The sequence below is a fragment of the Ascaphus truei genome, chromosome 4, assembly GCF_040206685.1.
Source record: "Ascaphus truei isolate aAscTru1 chromosome 4, aAscTru1.hap1, whole genome shotgun sequence".
Classification (NCBI taxonomy): Eukaryota; Metazoa; Chordata; class Amphibia; order Anura; family Ascaphidae; genus Ascaphus; species Ascaphus truei.
The window spans coordinates 213,577,946-213,599,602 of NC_134486.1; the positions used below are offsets into that span (position 1 = coordinate 213,577,946).

A 21,657-nucleotide genomic window follows, 5' to 3' on the forward strand; every position below is an offset into this window, starting at 1 on the left:
ATACAGTTTTAGCCTCTCGTGCCATTTTTAACGTGTTCCTCTGTTTTTACCTGCGTGGTTTCTACCTCTTGAGAGGAAAGCAGTTTCTGAGATTCTTCCAACTGCTTTGCTAATGAATCTTTCTCTCTCCTTACTCTCTCAAGCTGGCCTTCAAGCATTGCCACATTTTGAGACAAATCCATAACCTGTAAGATATATAAATACAATGCATTATATACTCCCATTGAAAACAATACTTTTCATTACCACTGCATAAGGTAATAACTTTCTAAATGATGGGACGCGGTAGGTGTGCTTGTGTAAAGCATTATATCAATGGCCTATTAACAGATCAACGAGGAAAAATTTAAATGTTTAACAATGTCACAGGCTAATATTTTCTGTTATAATCCGTTGCAAATAAGATACTTTGCAGAAAACCAACACAAGAGAAACTGCCAGAGTATGTGCCACTATTTGTATGATGGATGTAGAAAACATAGAAAACCATCATTTATAAGCAATAAACCAAAAATAATTATAGAAACTAATTTCTTAGGAATGTATGCTGTTAGATGCCCCTTCCACTTCTGGGTTCACATACAGTAGCAACTAAAACATTTGGTATTTGTAACATTCACTTTATACACACACCAAATCAGGTGGCATCTATGTTTCATATAACATACTGTACATGTAATAAGAAAAGGATACTAGGATCTTATGCAAGTATGCAGTAACAAAAGCACTTCTGAAAAGGTTGTTAGACACAAAGCTTTAAAGAAAAAAATAACGTGCAATTACTCTACTGTAATTACACATTCATAGAGTGCTCTGTTATAGAAATTACATTTTGTAAATGCTTTCTAAAAATCTTTTTAACCAAAGAAGATAAAAAGCAGAGTGAAAATGCAGGTACTGTATGTTGAATGTGTTACATCACACGGTACCTATTGCTGATCATGAAAAGTACACCCCCAGATGTTTCTTGTTTCAAAATCATCTGTTCATGTCTTTCAGATTGAACACCTAGTGCAGTGCAGTGTTTTTATTAACTTTTTTTGGTTAAGGAAGCCTATAATTATATTGTGAGACATTCTTAGGAACCCCAACAGAGCATCATTGCAGGGAATCTTTTAGGGATGCCCTAGGAAAGCCAGTTGAAAAACACTGGTCTAGTGTTTGAAACCATTACGAGATAATAGAAAACATTATTCACAAGATACACCACTGTGTAAATAAATAAATAAATATATATATATATAGTGGCAGGATAGCCTCTCGGCAGGGTCAGTAAGACGCTAGACAGGGTATGAAACTTTAAACTGTAGTGGTTTATTAGCCACAACCAAATAAAGTCCGGCTGCACTGTCCCTTTAAGAAAACCAAATTATAGAAAATAAACTCCTATTCCCTTTAGGGAAAGCTAACTACACCATAGCTTTCGCCCTCACTAACTGCATCGCCAGTAAAGCTGGTTCCCAAGCCAAAACATGCCCTGGCATATGCTGCAGTGTAACACAGTCTCTGCATACAATAATAAGGGCTTTGCTTATCTTAGTCATTTTTGGACAGACGTCCCTGTTTCAGCACAGTCTCTCCTTCTTTCTTCCTAGGGAAACTCAGCCCCACGTTGAGCCCAGAGAAACTCCTCTGTAGGTCCTTTATACAAGCTTCCACAGCTGGGGAGCACTTCTATCTCCCCCCTTCTTTGGGGAAAACAGTCTCTCTCCCTCTATATCACTTCCTGCATTTTTTTAAACCGGCAGTCTCTCAGGAATCCTGCTTAATCAGTTCTCCAGAAGTAGGCTAACTGATTGAGTGCTGGATGGTACACATAACCTCCATTCCAGCCTACTGAGTCAGTGACTGTCACAGTGTGTGTGTGTGTGTGTGTGTGTGTGTGTGTGTGTGTGTGTGTGTGTGTGTGTGTGTGTGTGTGTGTGTGTGTGTGTGTGTGTGTGTGTGTGTGTGTGTGTGTGTGTGTGTGTGTGTATACATATACACACAAACATATATAAACAAATATATCTATATCTCTATATCTATTTATATATCTATATATACACACTTACCTATACAAACATATACACACAGCATCAAAATGGTATGCGGAAAATATCGGTGAGACTCCTGAAAATAAGCATCTTCCACAACTACTATATATTATGCAGTAATGAAGCAAATATGTCCGTAAAAGTAATTTGACACGAAGGCTCACACAATATTGCACATGCTTTTTTTTCCAGCACAAATTATATTTTGGTATTAACTAAATTAAATTGTTTGTTTTTAGTTAAAATCTCATTTATGACAATTTATTATTTTTATAAAACATAACAATAAAACCAATATGTTTGGCTTAAAGCTACTCTGCCCTAGAGCTATTGAATGTGAGTGAAATTAATGCAGTCTGACAGTTTTAGGTTACTTTAAAGCTAGTGAGAGCAGGACCCAGGATATTATATACAGTATTCACTATTACAAAGGAGCAGTTACAACTGACTCAAAAGCTACAACAGATTGTTGCTTATTAAAGCCTTTATAAAAAAAAATACTTAAGGCCTAGAGTAAATGTAATTCACAAAACAATGGCTTTTATAATATTTGTAATGGCTCAATACTGGCAAGAGACAGAGTTATTAGAAATCAAAAAATATGTTCATTTCTATCCAAAATGTGGTCCAATAGCAGGAATGGCACAATCACACAAACGTAATAATTCTACAAATTATGTTTATGCATAATGCCACTTATTTAAACAAAATAACAGCTGCATGTTGCATTTTTTTATGTTAGGCCTAAGGTTCATTTGACTTCTTGTTTAAAATTCTAGTATATTCACAAGTTATACATTAATCTGTGAAAATTGTTTATTAATATGTTATTTTATACATACAAATTGGAAGCGCAGGTTCAGTGCCAAGTGCCAATTTTTTTTACCAGTCACCCTTCTCCTTCAGCTCTCAATATTTCTTCTCCCATGCACCCACTCCCTGCGCTGATGAGTTCCTTTGCCTCCCTGCTTCCTCTCCAGGATGATTTTCCCACAACCCACCTTCAGATGATTTATCTGCCCTCCCCTACCTGCGAATGATTTATCTGACAATGGCAGATCATTTCCCCACTGCAATTTCCACCGCCCCCAGATGATTTCTGTACTTTACCACCACTCCCTGTGAATAATGTATCTGCCGTCCGCCCTCTGTTCCCCATGGATGATTTATCGGCCACTCGCCCTCAGCTCCCGGTAGGAATGATCTCCCCTTCTACCACCCACCCCCTGGATAATCTCCCCTCACACCTGCCACTTGCTTTCCAGGACTGCCGATGTACTTCCTTACCTGCATGAGCATGTAAGGAATACAATACCTGAACTCTGATTTGGCAAAGTGCCAAAAATGACATGCATTACTGACTATTTTTGCCCAATTAGAGAGCAAGGATTCTACTAATGCCAGCAATTTAGACCAGTTTAGCTTATAATAAATCTTATTGCCCTGTGTCCCATGAGTACACCGATACAAGAAATGTACTGTATAGGTTTACAAACTGGTTTGGCAAATACAGGTCCCAAAGTAGTAAGATTATTTATAATCTGATTTATGATATGGCTGAATTTTTCAAGGCGGAATGCAAATTTTGAATTACATTTTCTTATACAAGCTAACTGTATCAATTGTTTTAATTATTTTCATCATATTTATGACATCTTAGTCATATGTTATGCAATCCACCCAAGAGAGATACCAATAAATCTCAACTTGCGCTGACATTTTTTTACCATAGTTACAAAGAAGGTTTTTCAGGCATCAAACTTCGACTAAAGAATAAAAAAAATTTTTTAAATGGCCTGGCAGGTGTCAACTAGCTTTGGCAGCGAAAAAGTTAACAGAGCAAAAACTAAGATTAACAAAAAAAAACAAAAACATTTTGCTTACCGATAAAGATAGCTCTTCTCTTTCCTTCTTTGCTTTTTCTCTGATTGCTTCTTTTTCTGCAGCCATCTTTTCAAGTTGTACAACTACCTCTTTCTCCAGCCGTGCATTCTTTCTCTCCATCTCACTTCTCAGCTGCTCACAGTTGACTAAAGCCTACATCAAAATAAGGAATCTTGCTTGTAATAGGAGTATAAAAATTAATTTTGAAAAAACCGCCAAACATATAATGTACAACTACTTGATATGCTTGTGCAGGATCTAAGTCTTTGTTAGTCTTAGAAAGAAACGCATTATACCATTTCAAGTAAAATTAGAGCAGTTTAAGACTCATATGGTTCTCACAATAGCACATGAAAATTAATTTTCAACACTGATCAGCCTGATCATTATGCAGGATTCTTCAGTAGCCACCTCAAGACTCGAACCAAACTTAATTCTTTGTTTCTTAACAGATGCAGTACTTATTTTAGCAATATCTTGTGGAGCTTGAGAATCCAGAATTTGATGTATATTTTTAGTAGAACTCTACATTATTTCTCTCATTGCACAACAAAAACTTAGGGGGTTATGCACAAAGCAGTGATAAGTGCTTTTTAGTGAGATAACTGCCTTTAAAGTGTGATACTGCCTGCTGTGAGATTCACAAAGCAGTGATAACAGTGCAGTATTGTGCTATAATGGCTACTTAAAAGCACTTATCACTGCTTTGTGAATCTCACAGAACGCAGTATCGCGCTATAAAAGCATATATCTCACTTAAAAGACTTATCACTGCTTTGTGAATCTCACAGAAGGCAGTATCGCGCTATAAAAGCATTTATCTCACTTAAAAGACTTATCACTGCTTTGTGAATCTCACAGAAGGCAGTATCACGCTATAATGGCTTTTTATCTCACTTAAAAGCACTTATCACTGCTTAGTGCATAACTCCCTTAAGGTGAAATCGCTTCCAATCTTTTTTTTTTTTAGACAAACAAAATGCTGAACTACACTAAAAGCACTCAGCAGCCCCCCTCAACAACAACAAAAAGTTTGCATTAGCATTCTTCGTATGCAAAGTTAATCAAAACTTTTATTTTCTATGAAGGAAATTACATCCACTCTGTTCTATACCCCGCCAAAAAAAATAATAGAGATATAGGCTACTGTACATGACTGGAGTTGTACATTATAAAAACCTAAATTTAAAAGGGGCTATTATGAAAAACTAAGGCACAGAGATGCACATTCGCCTTGTGCCCATTTGCATCAGTGAATCAAGCCATTTGCTTAATTTTTTTGCTCTGTATGAACCAGTTTGCAATTTTGTGGCATCAAAGTTACCTGACACACATACAGAATGTATACAGAATGTATACAGAAACATTCATGTAATAATGGAATGTATCACATGTATGTGTTGTTCCATGTTTCCCCTTTTATTTGTAGCAAAAATGCCATCAAGTCAACGTGGTGTAAACCTCTCTCCTTAACAATCTATGTCAGTTATAAGAAACTTACTCATCAAATATTATATGAAGCAACCTAGAGCCAAATGTAGGAACTGAGTCAAAATACAAACTTTCTTTGCATTGCCACTTCTTCTTCAAAATACAATTTGCATAACAAATTAGTATATTTAGCAGCAAAGCAAAATCAAGATTTGCAAATTGCTGCAAATGTTAACAAGGGCTTGATAAATTGGGCACATGTGGTATTATCAAATGAGGCCATAAACCTACATGCTCGGCTTAAAATGGGGGGGAAAAAAGTGTTGGAAAAAATGCAGACATTTCCTGCCTGATTTTTTCATTTTTATAAATCATTTTTGTGTCTTCTAATTAAGAAAAAATCTGGTGTGAAAAAATAAATGAAAGTCATCTTAAAAATGTCAAATATTATGCTTTTCTAAAAATGTATGCATGGATCACTGTCTCTTTGCAAGTGCTGCACTCTCGAACAAAACTGTGTATTCTATATTCCATAGTATTTATTGCTTTTCAGATCTAGCCTGGTTTAAAAGTTAAAAAGATGAAGATATTTTAATCCGTGAAAAAAAATGTAAAAACAATATTAAATAGCTTACTGTTTTACATGAAAAACATTACTCAAAGATACAGATCCACTAAGCAACATAAAGCAAAGCTGAAAACATGTCAAAGTATCTATCAACGTAACACATTCATTTTTAATGGACGTTTCATAATTTAACCAACGTTTAATATTGTACAAATTTCGACCAAAAATTCTTGTATCACAGATATGTCAAAGCTGCTTTTAAGAACTAAATAAACGTACCTACTGTAGCATAGAAAAATGAAACAAGAATCCCAAGCTTGCAGAAATCAGAGCAGAGGTATAATGCATTGTACAGCAGATCGTAGTGGTGGTTATATAAATAATGTTTACAAAGTAAATACAGTGTACAGTATGTGATTCCAATTTTTTTTTTTTTATCAAGCAATTCAGATTCTTTAAAGCAGACTGTAGATGGTGCTGCGCATCAAGCTGTTGCTCAGAAAAATATTTTTCTTCAGTTCTGGCTGGTACATGATCATTCTCCATTTCTGTAAACATTTCAGTGACAGTGTGTGTTTGTGCGACAATATATATCACTATATATATAGTGTTATAAATATATATATATATATATATATATATATATATATATATATATATATATATATATATATACACAGTGTTCGACAATCCTATACATTTACACGGCCCAAGCAGCACACATGTTTGTTTGTTAAATTTCCGTGCTGGCACTGAAAAAAAAAAAATTCCCCTACCTGACCGCTGATTGGCGCGCTCCCAGGCTTTGTGGCCGAGCGTCTATATGAGCCCGCCCCCAAAGAGCGGCCATTCTTTCTGGCCGGAGATATATTGGAGAGTAAGTACTCTCCAATCCTCCATCTTGCGGCCCCTCTGCTCCTTCCCTGCAAGCCCCCTTGCTTCCCGCGCGGGGCAGGAGATGGTAGTGGGGGTGTTCCCCCCCTTCTCTCCCTGTCCCCGCTTACCCCGGCTTCCCGCCGATCCCCACGCGGGGCTGGAGATGGTCACGGGGGGGCGAGCGGGGCAGTGGTGGTGCTCGGTCGCGCGGCCTTTCCTCTTCTTCCCCCTGTTGTGTGTGTGTGTATGCATGCATGGGTGTGTGTGTGTGTATGCATGGGTGTGTGTGTGTATGCATGGGTGTGTATGCATGGGTGTGTGTGTGTGTGTGTGTGTGTGTGTGTGTGTGTGTGTGTGTGTGTGTGTGTGTGTGTGTGTGTGTGTGTGCATGGGTGTGTGTGTGCACGGGTGTGTGTATGCATGGGTATGTGTGTGTGTGTGTGTGTGTATGCATGTGTGTGTGTGAATGCGTGTGTGTGTGTGTGTGTGTGTGTGTGTGTGTGTGTGTGTATGTGTGTGTATATGCATGCATGGGTTGTGTGTGTGTGTGTATGCATGGGTGTGTGTGTATATGTGTATGCATGGGTGTGTGTGTATGCATGGGTGTGTGTGTGTATGCATGGGTGTGTGTGTGTATGCATGGGTGTGGGTGTGGGTGTGGGTGTGTGTGTGTGTGTGTGTGTGTGTGTGTGTGTGTGTGTGTGTGTGTGTGTGTGTGTGCGTGCGTGTGTGTGTATGCATGGGTGTGTGTGTATGCATGGGTGTGTGTGAGTATATGGGTGTGTGTGTGTGTGTGTGTATGCGGGTGTGTGTGTTTGTGTGTATGCATGGGTGTGTTTGTGTGTATGCATGGGTGTGTGTGTGTGTGTGTATGCATGGGTGTGTGTGTGTGTGTGGGTGTGTATGGGTGTGTGTGTGTGTGTATGCGGGTGTGTGTGTGTATGCATGGGTCAGTCACCCACCCCAGTCAGTCAGTCACCCACCCCAGTCAGTCAGTCACCCACCCCAGTCAGTCAGTCAGCCACCCCAGTCAGTCACCCACCCCGTAACCCAGTCCGTCACCCACCCCGTAACCCAGTCAGTCAGTCACCCAGTCAGTCAGTCACCCAGTCAGTCAGTCACCCAGGTGTCAGCCACCCACCCAGTCAGTCACCCACCCACCCAGTCAGTCACCCACCCAGTCAGTCACCCGCCCTCTCTCTCTCTCTGTGTATCACCCACCCTCTGTGTGTGTGTGTGTCACCCACCCTCTCTCCCCTCTGTGTCTCTCCCCTCTGTGTCTCTCCCCTCTGTGTCTCTCCCACACTCTCTCTCTCCCACACCCTCTCTCTCTCCCACACTCCCCCTCTCTCTCCCACACACTCTCTCTCCCACACTCTCTCTCTCTCACACACTCTCTCTCTCCCACACTCTCTTTCTCTCTCTCCCACTCTCTCTTTCTCTCTCTCCCACTCTCTCTTTCTCTCTCTCCCACTCTCTCTTTCTCTCTCTCCCACTCTCTCTTTCTCTCTCTCCCACACTCTCTTTCTCTCTCTCCCACACTCTCTTTCTCTCTCTCCCACACTCTCTTTCTCTCTCTCCCACACTCTCTCCCTCCCACACTCTCTCTCCCACACTCTCTCTCTCCCACACTCTCTCTCTCCCACACTCTCTCTCTCCCACACTCTCTCTCTCCCACACTCTCTCTCTCCCACACTCTCTCTCTCCCACACTCTCTCTCCCCCACACTCTCTCTCCCCCACACTCTCTCTCCCCCACACTCTCTCTCCCCCACACTCTCTCTCCCCCACACACTCTCTCTCTCCCACACTCTCTCTCTCCCACACTCTCTCTCTCCCACACTCTCTCTCTCCCACACTCTCTCTCTCTCCCACACTCTCTCACTCTCTCTCCCACACACTCTCTCTCTCTCTTCCACACACTCTCTCTCTCTCTCTTACACTCTCTCTCTCACACTCTCGATCTGGATATCTTATTTACCCTATATATCTTAACTGCCTTATACTACACCGAAATAACCTATACTGCTTTCTTCCAGATCTGACTCAAGCTTCACACGGAAGACATCGGAATCCCCCCTAACCCAGAAGACAGGTAGGGAACACCTCCCCTCCAATGTATAACATTGCAGGAATGAGGGTACCTGGACATTGAGGGACTGCGGATCAGGTAAGATCCCAGGCGGGATTGCTGCTTTAGATATTGTGAAGCGGGGACGTCCAGACACTGGTTAAGGGGTTCAGGAAACTAGTCATTCCCACCTGGATTTTATTTCTAGATCCGACATTTACACACACACACACACACGTAACAAGGACTAATTGTAGTGTAATGTAATACAATAAATACATTTATGTCAAAAACGAATGTTCTGACTAGGAATTTATTAAATGTATTTTATTTTAAAGCGGGGTTGGGGGCGGGACTAGGATTGGGGGCAAGACTAGGGGTGGGGTTGGGGGCGGGACTAGGTGGCGAGTAGATTTTTTGGTTGGGCGAGTAGATTTTTGGGTGATTTGTCGAACTCTATATATATATAGTGTTATATATATATATATATATATATATATATATATATATATATACATACAGCTTAACCCTGTTTTTTTTTTGTGTGGTGGTACTGTGTCCGCCGGAGGGGGAAAGCTGAGAACTCTCCCAGCATTCCCAGACCCGGTAGGGCAGCGGCAACAGCACACAGCACTTACCCGGCATCTGGCAGCTCTTCTCCCTGTCTCTGCTTCCGTCTTGCGAGAGCAAGCTCCCTTAAAGAGACAGTGTGTCTCTGTGTGTGTGTGTGTGTGTGTGTGTATTTGACTGTGTGAGACTGTGTGTGTGCAGTGTGCAGTGTGCTGTGAGTGTATGCAGTGTACTGTAAGTGTATGCAGTGTGCTGTGAGTGTGTGCTGAGTGTGTGCAGTGTGCTGTGAGTGTGTGCAGTGTGCTGTGAGTGTATGCAGTGTGCTGTGAGTGTATGCAGTGTGCTGTGAATGTATGCAGTGTGCTGTGCAGTGTGCTGTGTGTGTGTGTGCAGTGTGCTGTGTGTGTGTGTGCAGTGTGCTGTGAGTGTGTGTGTGTGTGTGTGTGTGTGTGTGTGTGTGTGTGTGTGTGTGTGTGTATGCAGTGTGCTGTGAGTGTGTGCAGTGTGCTGTGAGTGTGTGCAGTGTGCTGTGAGTGTATGCAGTGTGCTGTGAGTGTGCAGTGTGCTGTGAGTGTGCAGTGTGCTGTGAGTGTGCTGTGAGTGTATGCAGTGTGCTGTGAGTGTGTGCAGTGTGCTGTGAGTGTATGTAGTGTGCTGTGAATGTATGCAGTGTGCAGTGAGTGTGCAAAAAAAAACTTTAAAAAAGTTTTTTTTTTTTAAATTCGGGGTCCACGCTCAAACCGCCTATCGCGCTATAACGGGGTTATATATATATACTGCTGCGGCTCATCTGAGTATAACACATCGCCGGTTTTTCCCTGGCTTTTTCCTGGAATGCGACGCACTTCACCTGGAGCATGCCGCATTCATTTTGCGTTCTCAGCCACGGGTCATGCGCGGTTGACACGCGGTTGATGCGTTTATTGAGAATGGTTCGGATTTAATAGGTTGCAATTCTTCGCGTGTCCGCCAGATGGCAGATATTTATGAATTGTAATGCGCATGCGCTTCAGTAATGTGTCGACTTGCAGGTGTTTCGTTTAAAAAAGATACCACAGTGTGCTATTGTAACTTGGCCTTGAGACTGAAGGAAGAGGTTGCAAAAATGTATCAATTTAGGCTTTTCATATTAAAGAAATAGGTAGATAAGGGAGTTAACCCCTAATGTGGTGCTTCAAATTGGTGTCGGTATTGAGGACTGTTTAATCCTCAGTGTAGCAGTGGTAGGGCAGAATTGCCAGATTTGAGGTGATAAAGGAGAGCAGTGGGATGGGTACCCCTATATAGAGAATGACTTCTTTTGGGCACAATAAGGCACAATTCGGATAGCCGTATAATAAGGAAAGTGATCTCTAACCTGACCGGAGTGCTTCTCCCATCCGGCGGTTCCTTCTGTGGCGGATCACGTGTTCCCGGCGGGTCCTCGAGCAGGGAGTGCAGGGACTCGTGTAGCTGGCTCGTTAGTGCCTGCTGGCTGTCCGTTCCAGAGGAGGGGACCTCACCGCGGCTCTCTTGGAGCGTGCATCCGTCCCAGAACAGGTGAGTAAGAGGAGGGGAGAGACAGGGACTTGGAGCACAGCAAAAAGACAGGCTGGCGGCAGTGACTGCGTGCAAAAGCTTTATTCCGGCAACATTGCCATTAAAAACAGGACAGGTTCTCTGACGCGTTTCGTCTAAGAGACTTTTTCAAAGAGTGCTATACTGCAGCCAGGGATGTTCCCTAAATACCCACAGACACCCACGTGATCAATTTGAAATCCCCGCCCCTGGCCGGTAAATTACAGGCCACTGGATAATTATGTAAATTAGAAGGGCGCTGCCCAACAAATCTAATGGAGGGGAGTTTTAACCATATAGTTCCTGAATACATTATAGGAAACTAATACTGCAAGGGTAGCAGGTCTATCCTCTGGCTGCCATAATCTCTAATAATGACCTGATCCTGTCCCAGAATATAGACGAGGTAGAGAACACAATCTTGGAAAAGAAACAATCCAAGTTCGAAAGGGACAAGCAAGATTATCTTAAACATCAAGTATATTTTTGGGAACTACCCCCAAAACCCAACACAAATAGATTTAGAGGTAGATCTAAATCACCCCAACATAGATCTAATCAGAACAAGGGTGCCAACCAACCAACCCCTAAAAAATCCATACTCAAAAATAAATATGCTGAAGCGTCTAGTGCAGACTCAGATCTTTCAGAGGGGGAAAATAGATCTACCTCAATTACATTTGAAAAAGAGAAATACGATGATCCCTGGAGGAAGAAAAACACAGGTGGGGTACTTCGCGAGTCCACTACCTCGGATAGATTGAGCCACACCACATATACCGGTGAGGATGATGCAAGACCATCCACCTCCTCCTTTGTACCCGCTTTTTTAGGACGCGGAGGTCCAAAAGGAAGAGGGGAAGTTCAAAGAGGGGCCACGAAGAGAAAAAAGTATCACTAGCGGAGGACAATGTCATTAATATCTCGAACATGTCACTGACCATTGACCAACTAAAACTCCTGAATAAAGGGCTTAATTTTGCTCCGCTAAGTAACTTTGATCTCTTCAATACCATCATAGACTTACAGTGTTTCACTCATAAGCTGGCCCTAACCAAGTTCTTTTCAGCACACAGGAGTTCACCAAATGAACCAGGAGAGACCTCGGACTCTATTGCAGATGTTGATTTAAATGTATATGACACTAAGGCCTTGGACATAGTAAGCGCTTAGGTGCTGCTGCTCGCTCTCGCTTGCTGCCGCTCGCTCTACCAGGAGCTTTTTGCTGTCCTTGCAGAGGAGACAGCAAGCGCTTGGGAGGCGGGTATCACTGTGTGTGTGTCACTTGGTAGCCGTCAGTGTGTGTGTATGTGTCACTTTGAAGTGGTCTGTGGGTTTGTGTGTCACTGGGGAACCTGTGTGTGTGTGTATGTGTGTGTGTGTGTGTGTGTGTGTGTGTGTGTGTGTGTGTGTGTGTGTGTGTGTGTGTGTGTGTGTGTGTGTGTGTGTGTGTATATTATATAATATTTTAAAATTTAAAAAAAAGACATGTGAGAATAAATTATTTATTAACATTGTGCAACTTTGATAAATATATACGCACACACACACACACACACACGCACACACACACACGCACACATGCACACACATACACACACACATGCGCACACACATACACACACACACATGCACACACACATGCACACACATGCACACACACATGCACACACACATGCACACACACATGCACGCACACATGCACACATGCACACACATACACACACACATGCGCACACACACACACACACATGCACACACACATGCACACACATGCACACACACATGCACACACACATGCACGCACACATGCACACATGCACACACATACACACACACATGCACACACACACACACACACATACATGCACACACACACAGACACACAGACACATACATACACACACACACATACACACATACACACACATGCACAAATGCACACACACACACAGACACAGACACACGGGGCAGAAGGGGGCACATCACCCGCTCCCCCCCCCCACTGGCGGCACAAGCCCCCTCCATCTCCCGCAGGCTGGCACATCACCCGCTCCCCCCCTCCCCCACTGGCGGCACAAGCCCCCTCTATCTCCCGCAGGCTGGCACATCACCCGCTCCCCCCTCCCCCACTGGCGGCACAAGCCCCCTCCATCTCCCGCAGGCTGGCACATCACCCGCTCCCCCCCTCCCCCACTGGCGGCACAAGCCCCTCCATCTCCCACAGGCTGGCACATCACCCGCTCCCCCCCCCCCCCCACTGGCGGCACAAGCCCCTCCATCTCCCGCAGGCTGGCACATCACCCGCTCCCCCCCCCCCCCCACTGGCGGCACAAGCCCCCTCCATCTCCCGCAGGCTGGCACATCACCCGCTCCCCCCCCCCCCCCACTGGCGGCACAAGCCCCTCCATCTCCCGCAGGCTGGCACATCACCCGCTCCCCCCCCCCCCACTGGCAGCACAAGCCCCTCCATCTCCCGCAGGCTGGCACATCACCCGCTCCCCCCCCCCCCCCCCACTGGCGGCACAAGCCCCCTCCATCTCCCGCAGGCTGGCAGCACCGCACATCAACACACACACACACTCACTCACTCCGCTGGCGCCAGACCCCGTTGACATTTCCCTGCTCTCCTTCCATTGGTTGCTGAGGCGTCACGTGAGCGGAGTCAGCGCGTGAATTTAAAATTTCACTGTCGGCTCTGTTCAAGCGCGCCTCAGCAAGCAAGGGAAAGCATGCGCGAGCCCCTACTAAAGCCGCTTTAATTGCGGCTGTAGGGGCTCAGTGGCAAGCGAGAGCAAGCGAGAGCAAGCGAGAGCAAGCAAGCACTAACCATGCCCTGGGCCTAACAGAGAAACTCTTTCTTACAGGGAGCACTGTGCAGTTGCAGATTTGGAGGGTCTCCTTGGTGACCAAGCGGGTAATTCATCCCCATATGCCCTTTCTATGGATTTCTTCCAACATGAACATACAAATTTTAAAAGAAAGTCAATCTTCTGCGCCAATAACTCTAAGGGTCCCTTTATCTCTACATTTGAGAAACTTGTCGAGAGGGACCTTAGGATACTGGCGGAGGGGATCACGATTGGTCACCCCAAATGGGATAATCTCTCGAGGACTGAGCAACAAGAGCTAATTAATTTACAACAAGACAAATCCCTTGTCATTAAAAAAGCAGACAAGGGAGGAGCAATTGTTGTTCAGTCCTCGGAAGATTATAACAAGGAAGCTCTTAGACAGCTAGGAGACGTTGTTACATATAAAAAAAACTTGCCTCAGACCCTACTCAAAGATACCTCGTCCAGCTTAGGTCACACCTGGAATTGGGTGAAGTCCTCTATATTTTGGATCCTAAGGAGTTGGGCTTCCTGTACACACCAGACCCAATTATACCTATTTTTTATCATCTCCCAAAGATCCATAAAACCCTGACGCAACCTCCAGGTAGGCCAATTGTGTCAGGTATTGGATCTTTGGGAGATGCTTTATCACGTTATGTTGATTTTTTTCTACAGCCTCTAGTGCTCAGCCTGCCCTCTTACACTAAAGATTCCAGACATTTAATTGAAGACTTACAAACAATAAATTGGACTACCAACTGTGTCTGGGTGACTATGGATGTGAAGTCGTTGTACTCCATCATAGACCACAGGCAGGGCATAGAGGCTGTACAGCACTTTCTTAACAAATCTGATCTCTCCCCTGCACTTTGTGTTTTTTTGATTGAATCTATCACATTTCTGCTCACGCACAACTACTTTAGTTATGATTCACAATTTTATTTGCAACTCACTGGCACTGCAATGGGTACGTCTTTTGCACCCTCTTATGCGAATCTTTTCATGGGGTTTTGGGAATCACTTTTTATTTATAGTGATTTAAACTTATTTAGGAAACACATTTTGTTTTATCGCCGCTATATCGACGATCTGTTTTTGATTTGGGAGGGTGACACTCACACTCTGGAGCTTTTTATCCAGTCTTTAAATTCTAACAATTATAACCTGCACTTCACATATGAGCACAGTAGTAATCAAATACACTTCTTGGATATTCTCATTTATGTTGATTTAAGGGGAGAGATTCAGACTGACGTGTACAGGAAATGAATACAAAAAGGATGGGGGAGCACAATGGTTGGAAACAGGCAGTGTTAGAGAACTGGTGATTGCTTTTTAAGGTGAAGCGGTTATATCTTGAGCGGATGTGTTAGCTCAGGTGTCTAATCTCTAATTGGAAGGATAAGCACACATGGGTGTACGTGTGTTGGTGTGAAGGTGAAATGAAATAAAGATATATAAAACTTACACGGCCTTGTGTAAGCCCTGTCACATCAAGGTTTCTTTGGGAGTCCCGTGTGCTTCTGATGAGGCTTTTCTTCTTGCGATGCGGGTTCTTCTTCTTGATGTAGCGGCCACTTACTTCGTTGATTCACAGTGCCACTCCAGGGGGATTTCTTGTTTGTAATCAACCGTCCGAGCCCATGGTGTCAGCGTCGAGAATCTTCTATTTCTTTCCGAGGATTCGGACTGCAGCCGGGATGAACAAGGGAAAGTACACACGCGGAGACGACGGCAGCAGTTATAGTCAAGTATGTCAGCGAGGTGACGTCTGCAACGTATGATATCTGACGCGTGACCGCACCGAACACCGACGTTCGGTGCGGTCACGCGTCAGATATCATACGTTGCAGACGTCACCTCGCTGACATACTTGACTATAACTGCTGCCGTCGTCTCCGCGTGTGTACTTTCCCTTGTTCATCCCGGCTGCAGTCCGAATCCTCGGAAAGAAATAGAAGATTCTCGACGCTGACACCATGGGCTCGGACGGTTGATTACAAACAAGAAATCCCCCTGGAGTGGCACTGTGAATCAACGAAGTAAGTGGCCGCTACATCAAGAAGAAGAACCCGCATCGCAAGAAGAAAAGCCTCATCAGAAGCACACGGGACTCCCAAAGAAACCTTGATGTGACAGGGCTTACACAAGGCCGTGTAAGTTTTATATATCTTTATTTCATTTCACCTTCACACCAACACACGTACACCCATGTGTGCTTATCCTTCCAATTAGAGATTAGACACCTGAGCTAACACATCCGCTCAAGATATAACCGCTTCACCTTAAAAAGCAATCACCAGTTCTCTAACACTGCCTGTTTCCAACCATTGTGCTCCCCCATCCTTTTTGTATTCATTACCTATAAGGGTCCTGGATAGATCCTGCTGGGGTTCCGAGTCACGAGAGGATACCACTCGAAAACCATTTACAGGCAGTATTACACCACTCTTTTTATACTTCTGCACATCAGATAAACTACATAGAGATAGCGCCCGGGTACCTCCTCAAACAAACTTATGACGTGTACAGGAAGCCCAACTCCAGGAACACCTACCTTATGGCGAATAGCAATCACCCATTGCCCCTCAAGAAAGGTATACCAAAGGGGAAACTTATGCGCCTCAGAAGGTTGTGTTCAACCGATGAAAATTTCATCAATCAGGCAAATCTAATGATGAATAGATTCAAGGACAGAGGGTATCCTGAAAAGGATCTAGTGGAAACCTTTACTATGGTTAAAGCAATGTCAAGGGAAGAGCTTCTGTCAAGAACAAAAGGGAAAAAGGGAGATCGCACCCAAAATGCACCCCTGTTCATCACCAGACAGAGCCGTCAATCAAACGACATTAGGTCCATTATAGCCAGACACTGGGAAACACTTAAACTAGACTGTGACCTAAGAAACATCACAAAGGAAAGGCCCAAATTGGTCTTTCGTAGAGCAAAACCTTTATCATCTTATTTGTCACCCAGTCTCTTTTCATCCCAAAGTGTGAAGAAAAAAAAAAAAAAAATTAGGAATATACCTAAAGGGTTCTTCCCATGTGGACGGTGTAATGTGTGCCAGTATGCTAGACCAACTAAGGTAATTGATTGTCTTAACCCAAAGGTTAAAAAACCCATACATACGTTTATCAACTGCAATAGTAGTCATGTAGTCTACATGATTAGATGCGGATGCAACAAGACCTATATTGGCCGTACAATTAGAGCGCTAAAAATGAGAATACAGGAACATGTACGGCTAATTAAGAAAAAGGACTTGTTGCATCCGGTCTCTCGACACTTTTCCTCCTGTCGACAAGGTGGCCAACAAGGCTTTTCCTTTTTGGGACTTGAACATGTCCCTAATATGATAAGGGGTGGTAACAGACTTAAGATATTGAACCAAAAAGAGATGCCTTGGATCTTTTGTACGGACAGTCTCCATCCACAAGGTCTGAATGTGGATTGGGAGCTGTCCCATTTTTTGTAGACTGATAGCTCTGTGTATCACAGTCAACTGTTTGCTGAATAGAGAGATATATATATATATAGGTATTACTCATCTTTCCTATCATGTCTATATTGGTGAACTGTTTATTCCCTGGTTGATATACCTAGGGTCTACTAAAATACTAAAATACAAAAACTAAAATACTAAAACTAAAATACTAAAAATTAAAATATTTAAAATATAAAAATATTTAAATATAAAACCGGTACTTATGTTATTTTTCTGCCGTTGTTCTGCTGCTCTTCTGCTTTCTTGCCTTTATTGTACTTAGAGGCTTCAAAATTATTGTTGTAACTTTGGATGTACTAATATAATCTGTTTTATATCACAATAATATGAGGTTATGCCCAAAACTATTGGGTGGTCTGCTGCTCCGATACAAAATAGAATGCAAAATAGAATGCAATAGGGTCAGTCTCTTATGTATCTCTTATTCATTGTCTGCTGCCCGAATTTTCAACTAGGATTATGTGACAATCTATATTCTCTCTGTGTGGCTGTTCTGATTTTATTTTATTAAATGTTTAGATTTGTTACATGTCTTAAACATGTTTATTTTTATTTTTTTATTTTTATGCACAATAGGTGAATTAAGTACATCTAGCTCTCTGGGATAATCTCTTGCAAGCTAAATGGTCATTCTAATATGCTTAATATTATCAGATGATGCATTACCTATTAATGTATATTAATATGTATATATTTTAAGCAAGATTAAATGTCATGTTTTGTTATGTTCTCCACCTATCAGTTTGCTATGGCAGCCAGAGGATAGACCTGCTACCCTTGCAGTATTAGTTTCCTATAATGTATTCAGGAACTATATGGTTAAAACTCCCCTCCATTAGATTTGTTGGGCAGCGCCCTTCTAATTTACATAATTATCCAGTGGCCTGTAATTTACCGGCCAGGGGCGGGGATTTCAAATTGATCACGTGGGTGTCTGTGGGTATTTAGGGAACATCCCTGGCTGCAGTATAGCACTCTTTGAAAAAGTCTCTTAGACGAAACGCGTCAGAGAACCTGTCCTGTTTTTAATGGCAATGTTGCCGGAATAAAGCTTTTGCACGCAGTCACTGCCGCCAGCCTGTCTTTTTGCTGTGCTCCAAGTCCCTGTCTCTCCCCTCCTCATATTAAAGAAAGACAAAGATCAGTTTCTGTTACAGTATTCTCCAGAGACCCGCCGCCCGCCATGAGTGTTCAAGTGCAGCCCGTTTTCCAAAAACCCGACAGAAGTTACGCGTATTTGATATGGGCCGCGATTAATGCAACAGATGATAAGATGGCAACAGTTCAAATTTATCAGTATTTTATCGAAAACTATGACTTTTACAAATTTTCGCCAGCTCCTCATACAGTACGTGGAAGCGTGCAATAAGGAAAAGGTTATGTAGCGATCCCTGTTTTTATCGTATCGAGCCACAATTTGTTGGAGGGTATTGGTGTGTATCACCGGCTTTTTCCTGTATCTATGATCATGCAGACGGCAAAAGGCGAAGGGTCGTGTTAAAACAACCTAAGAAACGACAGTCGCTGCCAAGCAATGCAACAGTCCCGGCTTCCAATAACGGTCCCACCGTCAGTGACAACCCTTGCTGTCTATCCAGAACCCCTGAGCCGGATTTCGCGTGCAGTTTCGATCAAGCTTGCATGTACCTAAGCAATTTCCAGCCTCATCAACTGACTACAGGTGGACTAGTCCCGCTGCAAACTATCGACGTGGATGATCAAGAACACTGGACCGGCAGTGGACCGGCGCCGGCGCCAGCTGAATGGAAAATTCTATGGTGAGTATTGTTGCCGTATTATTTTCTGTGTTTTTTTATTTTGACAATACAGTATCAATATCGGTGCGATTCAAAAGTCAAGCGATTCTCCTGTAAGCAATATCATTGGCTGAGCGGCTTCTACAGTACTGTACTGCAGATACTGAACAATTGGTGGAACGCTAGGCGCATGCGCATTGGAACCTTCTTTAAACGCATATGCGTGTCATTACATCGACGGTAGGCGCATGCGCATGTGAACAGGAGACGCCCCACGAGAAAATTATTGGTGGGACTGGCTGGGAACTTCTTTAGGGGGATGACCATTACAGTAAAACTTTTCTTTTTGTTTTTCCTCAGAAAAGAAAACGGCTAATGGAAGGATTTCGATGGATAATATCGCTTTGTGTAACAATGCCTGCACATTGCTGAATCGGTTTGAAAAACCCACGTACCGGAGTCTACAGTTCAGTGGCCGTTGTTTTTGATTAGGATAGAATACTGTACCTGAAACAGTATGCTGATGTTTTCCGGCCGTACTGTATACAATACTTTTTTTATAAACAGTATACTGTGTAATAAACCCGAAAAAATAAAAACTATGCATTTATTCTACATGTATTACAGTACTGTACATACAGTATGTGTCTTCTATACAGTGCCAGTACATACAGTACAGTACTGTATGTGTGTTCTATTTTTTTTAATACTCTTGTACTGAGCATGCCTACAGTATACAGTACAGTATGCCTGGACAGTAGTGTACATTCTAGAAACACTGTATTTTGTTACAGTAGCAAAGGAGCCAATGGAACAATGTAAAACAAATCAACATGTTCTTTTATTAGTGGAGTAAGTACAAAAACATTTATTTACAAATACTGTACAATGTAGAAATATTTTAAGTGCACAGCAATTCAAAACATCAACAGGTGTATGGTTTACTGCTACAGTTGTGAAAACATTTATGTATAGAAAGTAAAAACATTTACAGTCAGTCAGTATGGTTTACAGTCACATGTTTTAAAAACAAATTCTTTATTCATAAAATATACAACACGCAACATCTCCTTTATTAAAGAACGGCAAGTCAAAACATACAGAATACAGTGGGATGGTGTGCAAAACAGTCTGCACCAGTACAGTCCTCGAGGGCAGCAAACAGGCCCGGTTTTCAGGACAACCGTGAAAACCGTGCCTGTTTGCGGCCCTCAGGGACTGGAATTGTGCAGGTCCTGTGTGTGTGTACAGCAAGTTAAAACATTTCTGTATAAATACAAGTTAAAAAACACACAACAACATCTCCTTTATTTAAGTACAGCAGGTCAAAACGTGAACAATACAGTTTAGCACAACAGTATGGTCTTACCTGTGATTAAAAAAAATCTTTATTCATAAAATACAGTATACAAAACGAAACATCTCCTTTATTAAAGAAACATATACAGTACAGTGGGATGGTGTGCAAAACAGTCAGTCAGGCCTGCACCACTACAGTCCTCGAGGGCAGCAAACAGGCCCGTTTTTCAGGACAACCCTGAAAACCGTGCCTGTTTGCGGCCCTCAGGGACTGGAATTGTGCAGGTCCTGTGTGTGTGTACAGCAAGTTAAAACATTTCAGCACAACAGTATGGTCTTACAGTTCCCGTGATTAAACCAGAAAGTCCACCACATTGTCTGTCCATGGCCGATTCCTTGCATGGCGCAAAACGCCATTAATGCAGTCTCGAACGCCTTTCATTACAGGATCTGTAATTGGAGAAAAGTGCCGCATTTCATCCAGAATGTTCTTTCTTAAATTGGCAGGAAGCGCCTTTTTTACGCGATTTCCTTCGTAGTTCACTCTGAAGGCCCAGTCGCAGTACAACGAGTAGGGAACATGGTGCTTAAAAAGTAACAAGGCATACTTGTGGGGTACACCAGCACTCATCACCCTATACTTCTCCCTCACAGCCGGTGGCAGATCACACAGGGTGATGTCGGGCACCGTATCGATGCGAGCGAATGTAGGTCTTCTGCGAGCAGGTGTGCTTGAGGCGACGGGCAATGGTAGGTTGTCTGGGAGGAAGCTTTCCTCCGGTCTTGGTCGCCGTGTTGTCTCCTGGCGTGGTCTTGACGGGGTTGTCATGTCCTCCTCAACGGCATACATGTACACTACATCTTCTGGTGGAGGGGGTGCGCTTGGTGATGGAAGGAGGTCGATGCTCCCATTCATCACATCCATGTCACCCCCCTGCTCCGGCGTCGGGGAAACAGGGGCATTAACACCGAGCAAATGATGTATACCCACTATGTCAGCCTCTATCTTCTCCATCCATCGATCTATCCGTTGATCCATATGTTGCATCCGTTGATCCATATCTAGCATCCGTTGATCCATATGTAGCATCCATTGCTCCACATTTAGCATTGTCTCCAGAAGCACATCTATCTTTGCCAGAACAATAGAGTTCCCGGGGAGATCCACATTTATCCCATTCAGCATCCGGTCTAACGAGCTGCTTCTTGTGCATGGCGTGTGGACATCTGGGTGGATGGGTGCAACGGAGGATGAGATGGGGGT

General features: G+C 43.2%; 1 protein-coding gene across 4 annotated transcripts in view; it reads right to left on the minus strand.

The window, feature by feature from the left end:
• Positions 1 to 21,657, minus strand: part of SDCCAG8 (SHH signaling and ciliogenesis regulator SDCCAG8) — a 321,942-nt gene that overhangs the window by 212,248 nt on the left and 88,037 nt on the right. For all 4 annotated transcript variants that reach the window (XM_075596833.1, XM_075596835.1, XM_075596834.1 and 1 more), the window contains exons 10-11: positions 3,921 to 4,073; positions 51 to 185 (exon numbers count right to left, since the gene is read on the minus strand). In XM_075596833.1, the coding sequence (XP_075452948.1) occupies positions 51 to 185; positions 3,921 to 4,073 (288 nt within the window). The remainder of the gene's footprint in view (positions 1 to 50; positions 186 to 3,920; positions 4,074 to 21,657) is intronic.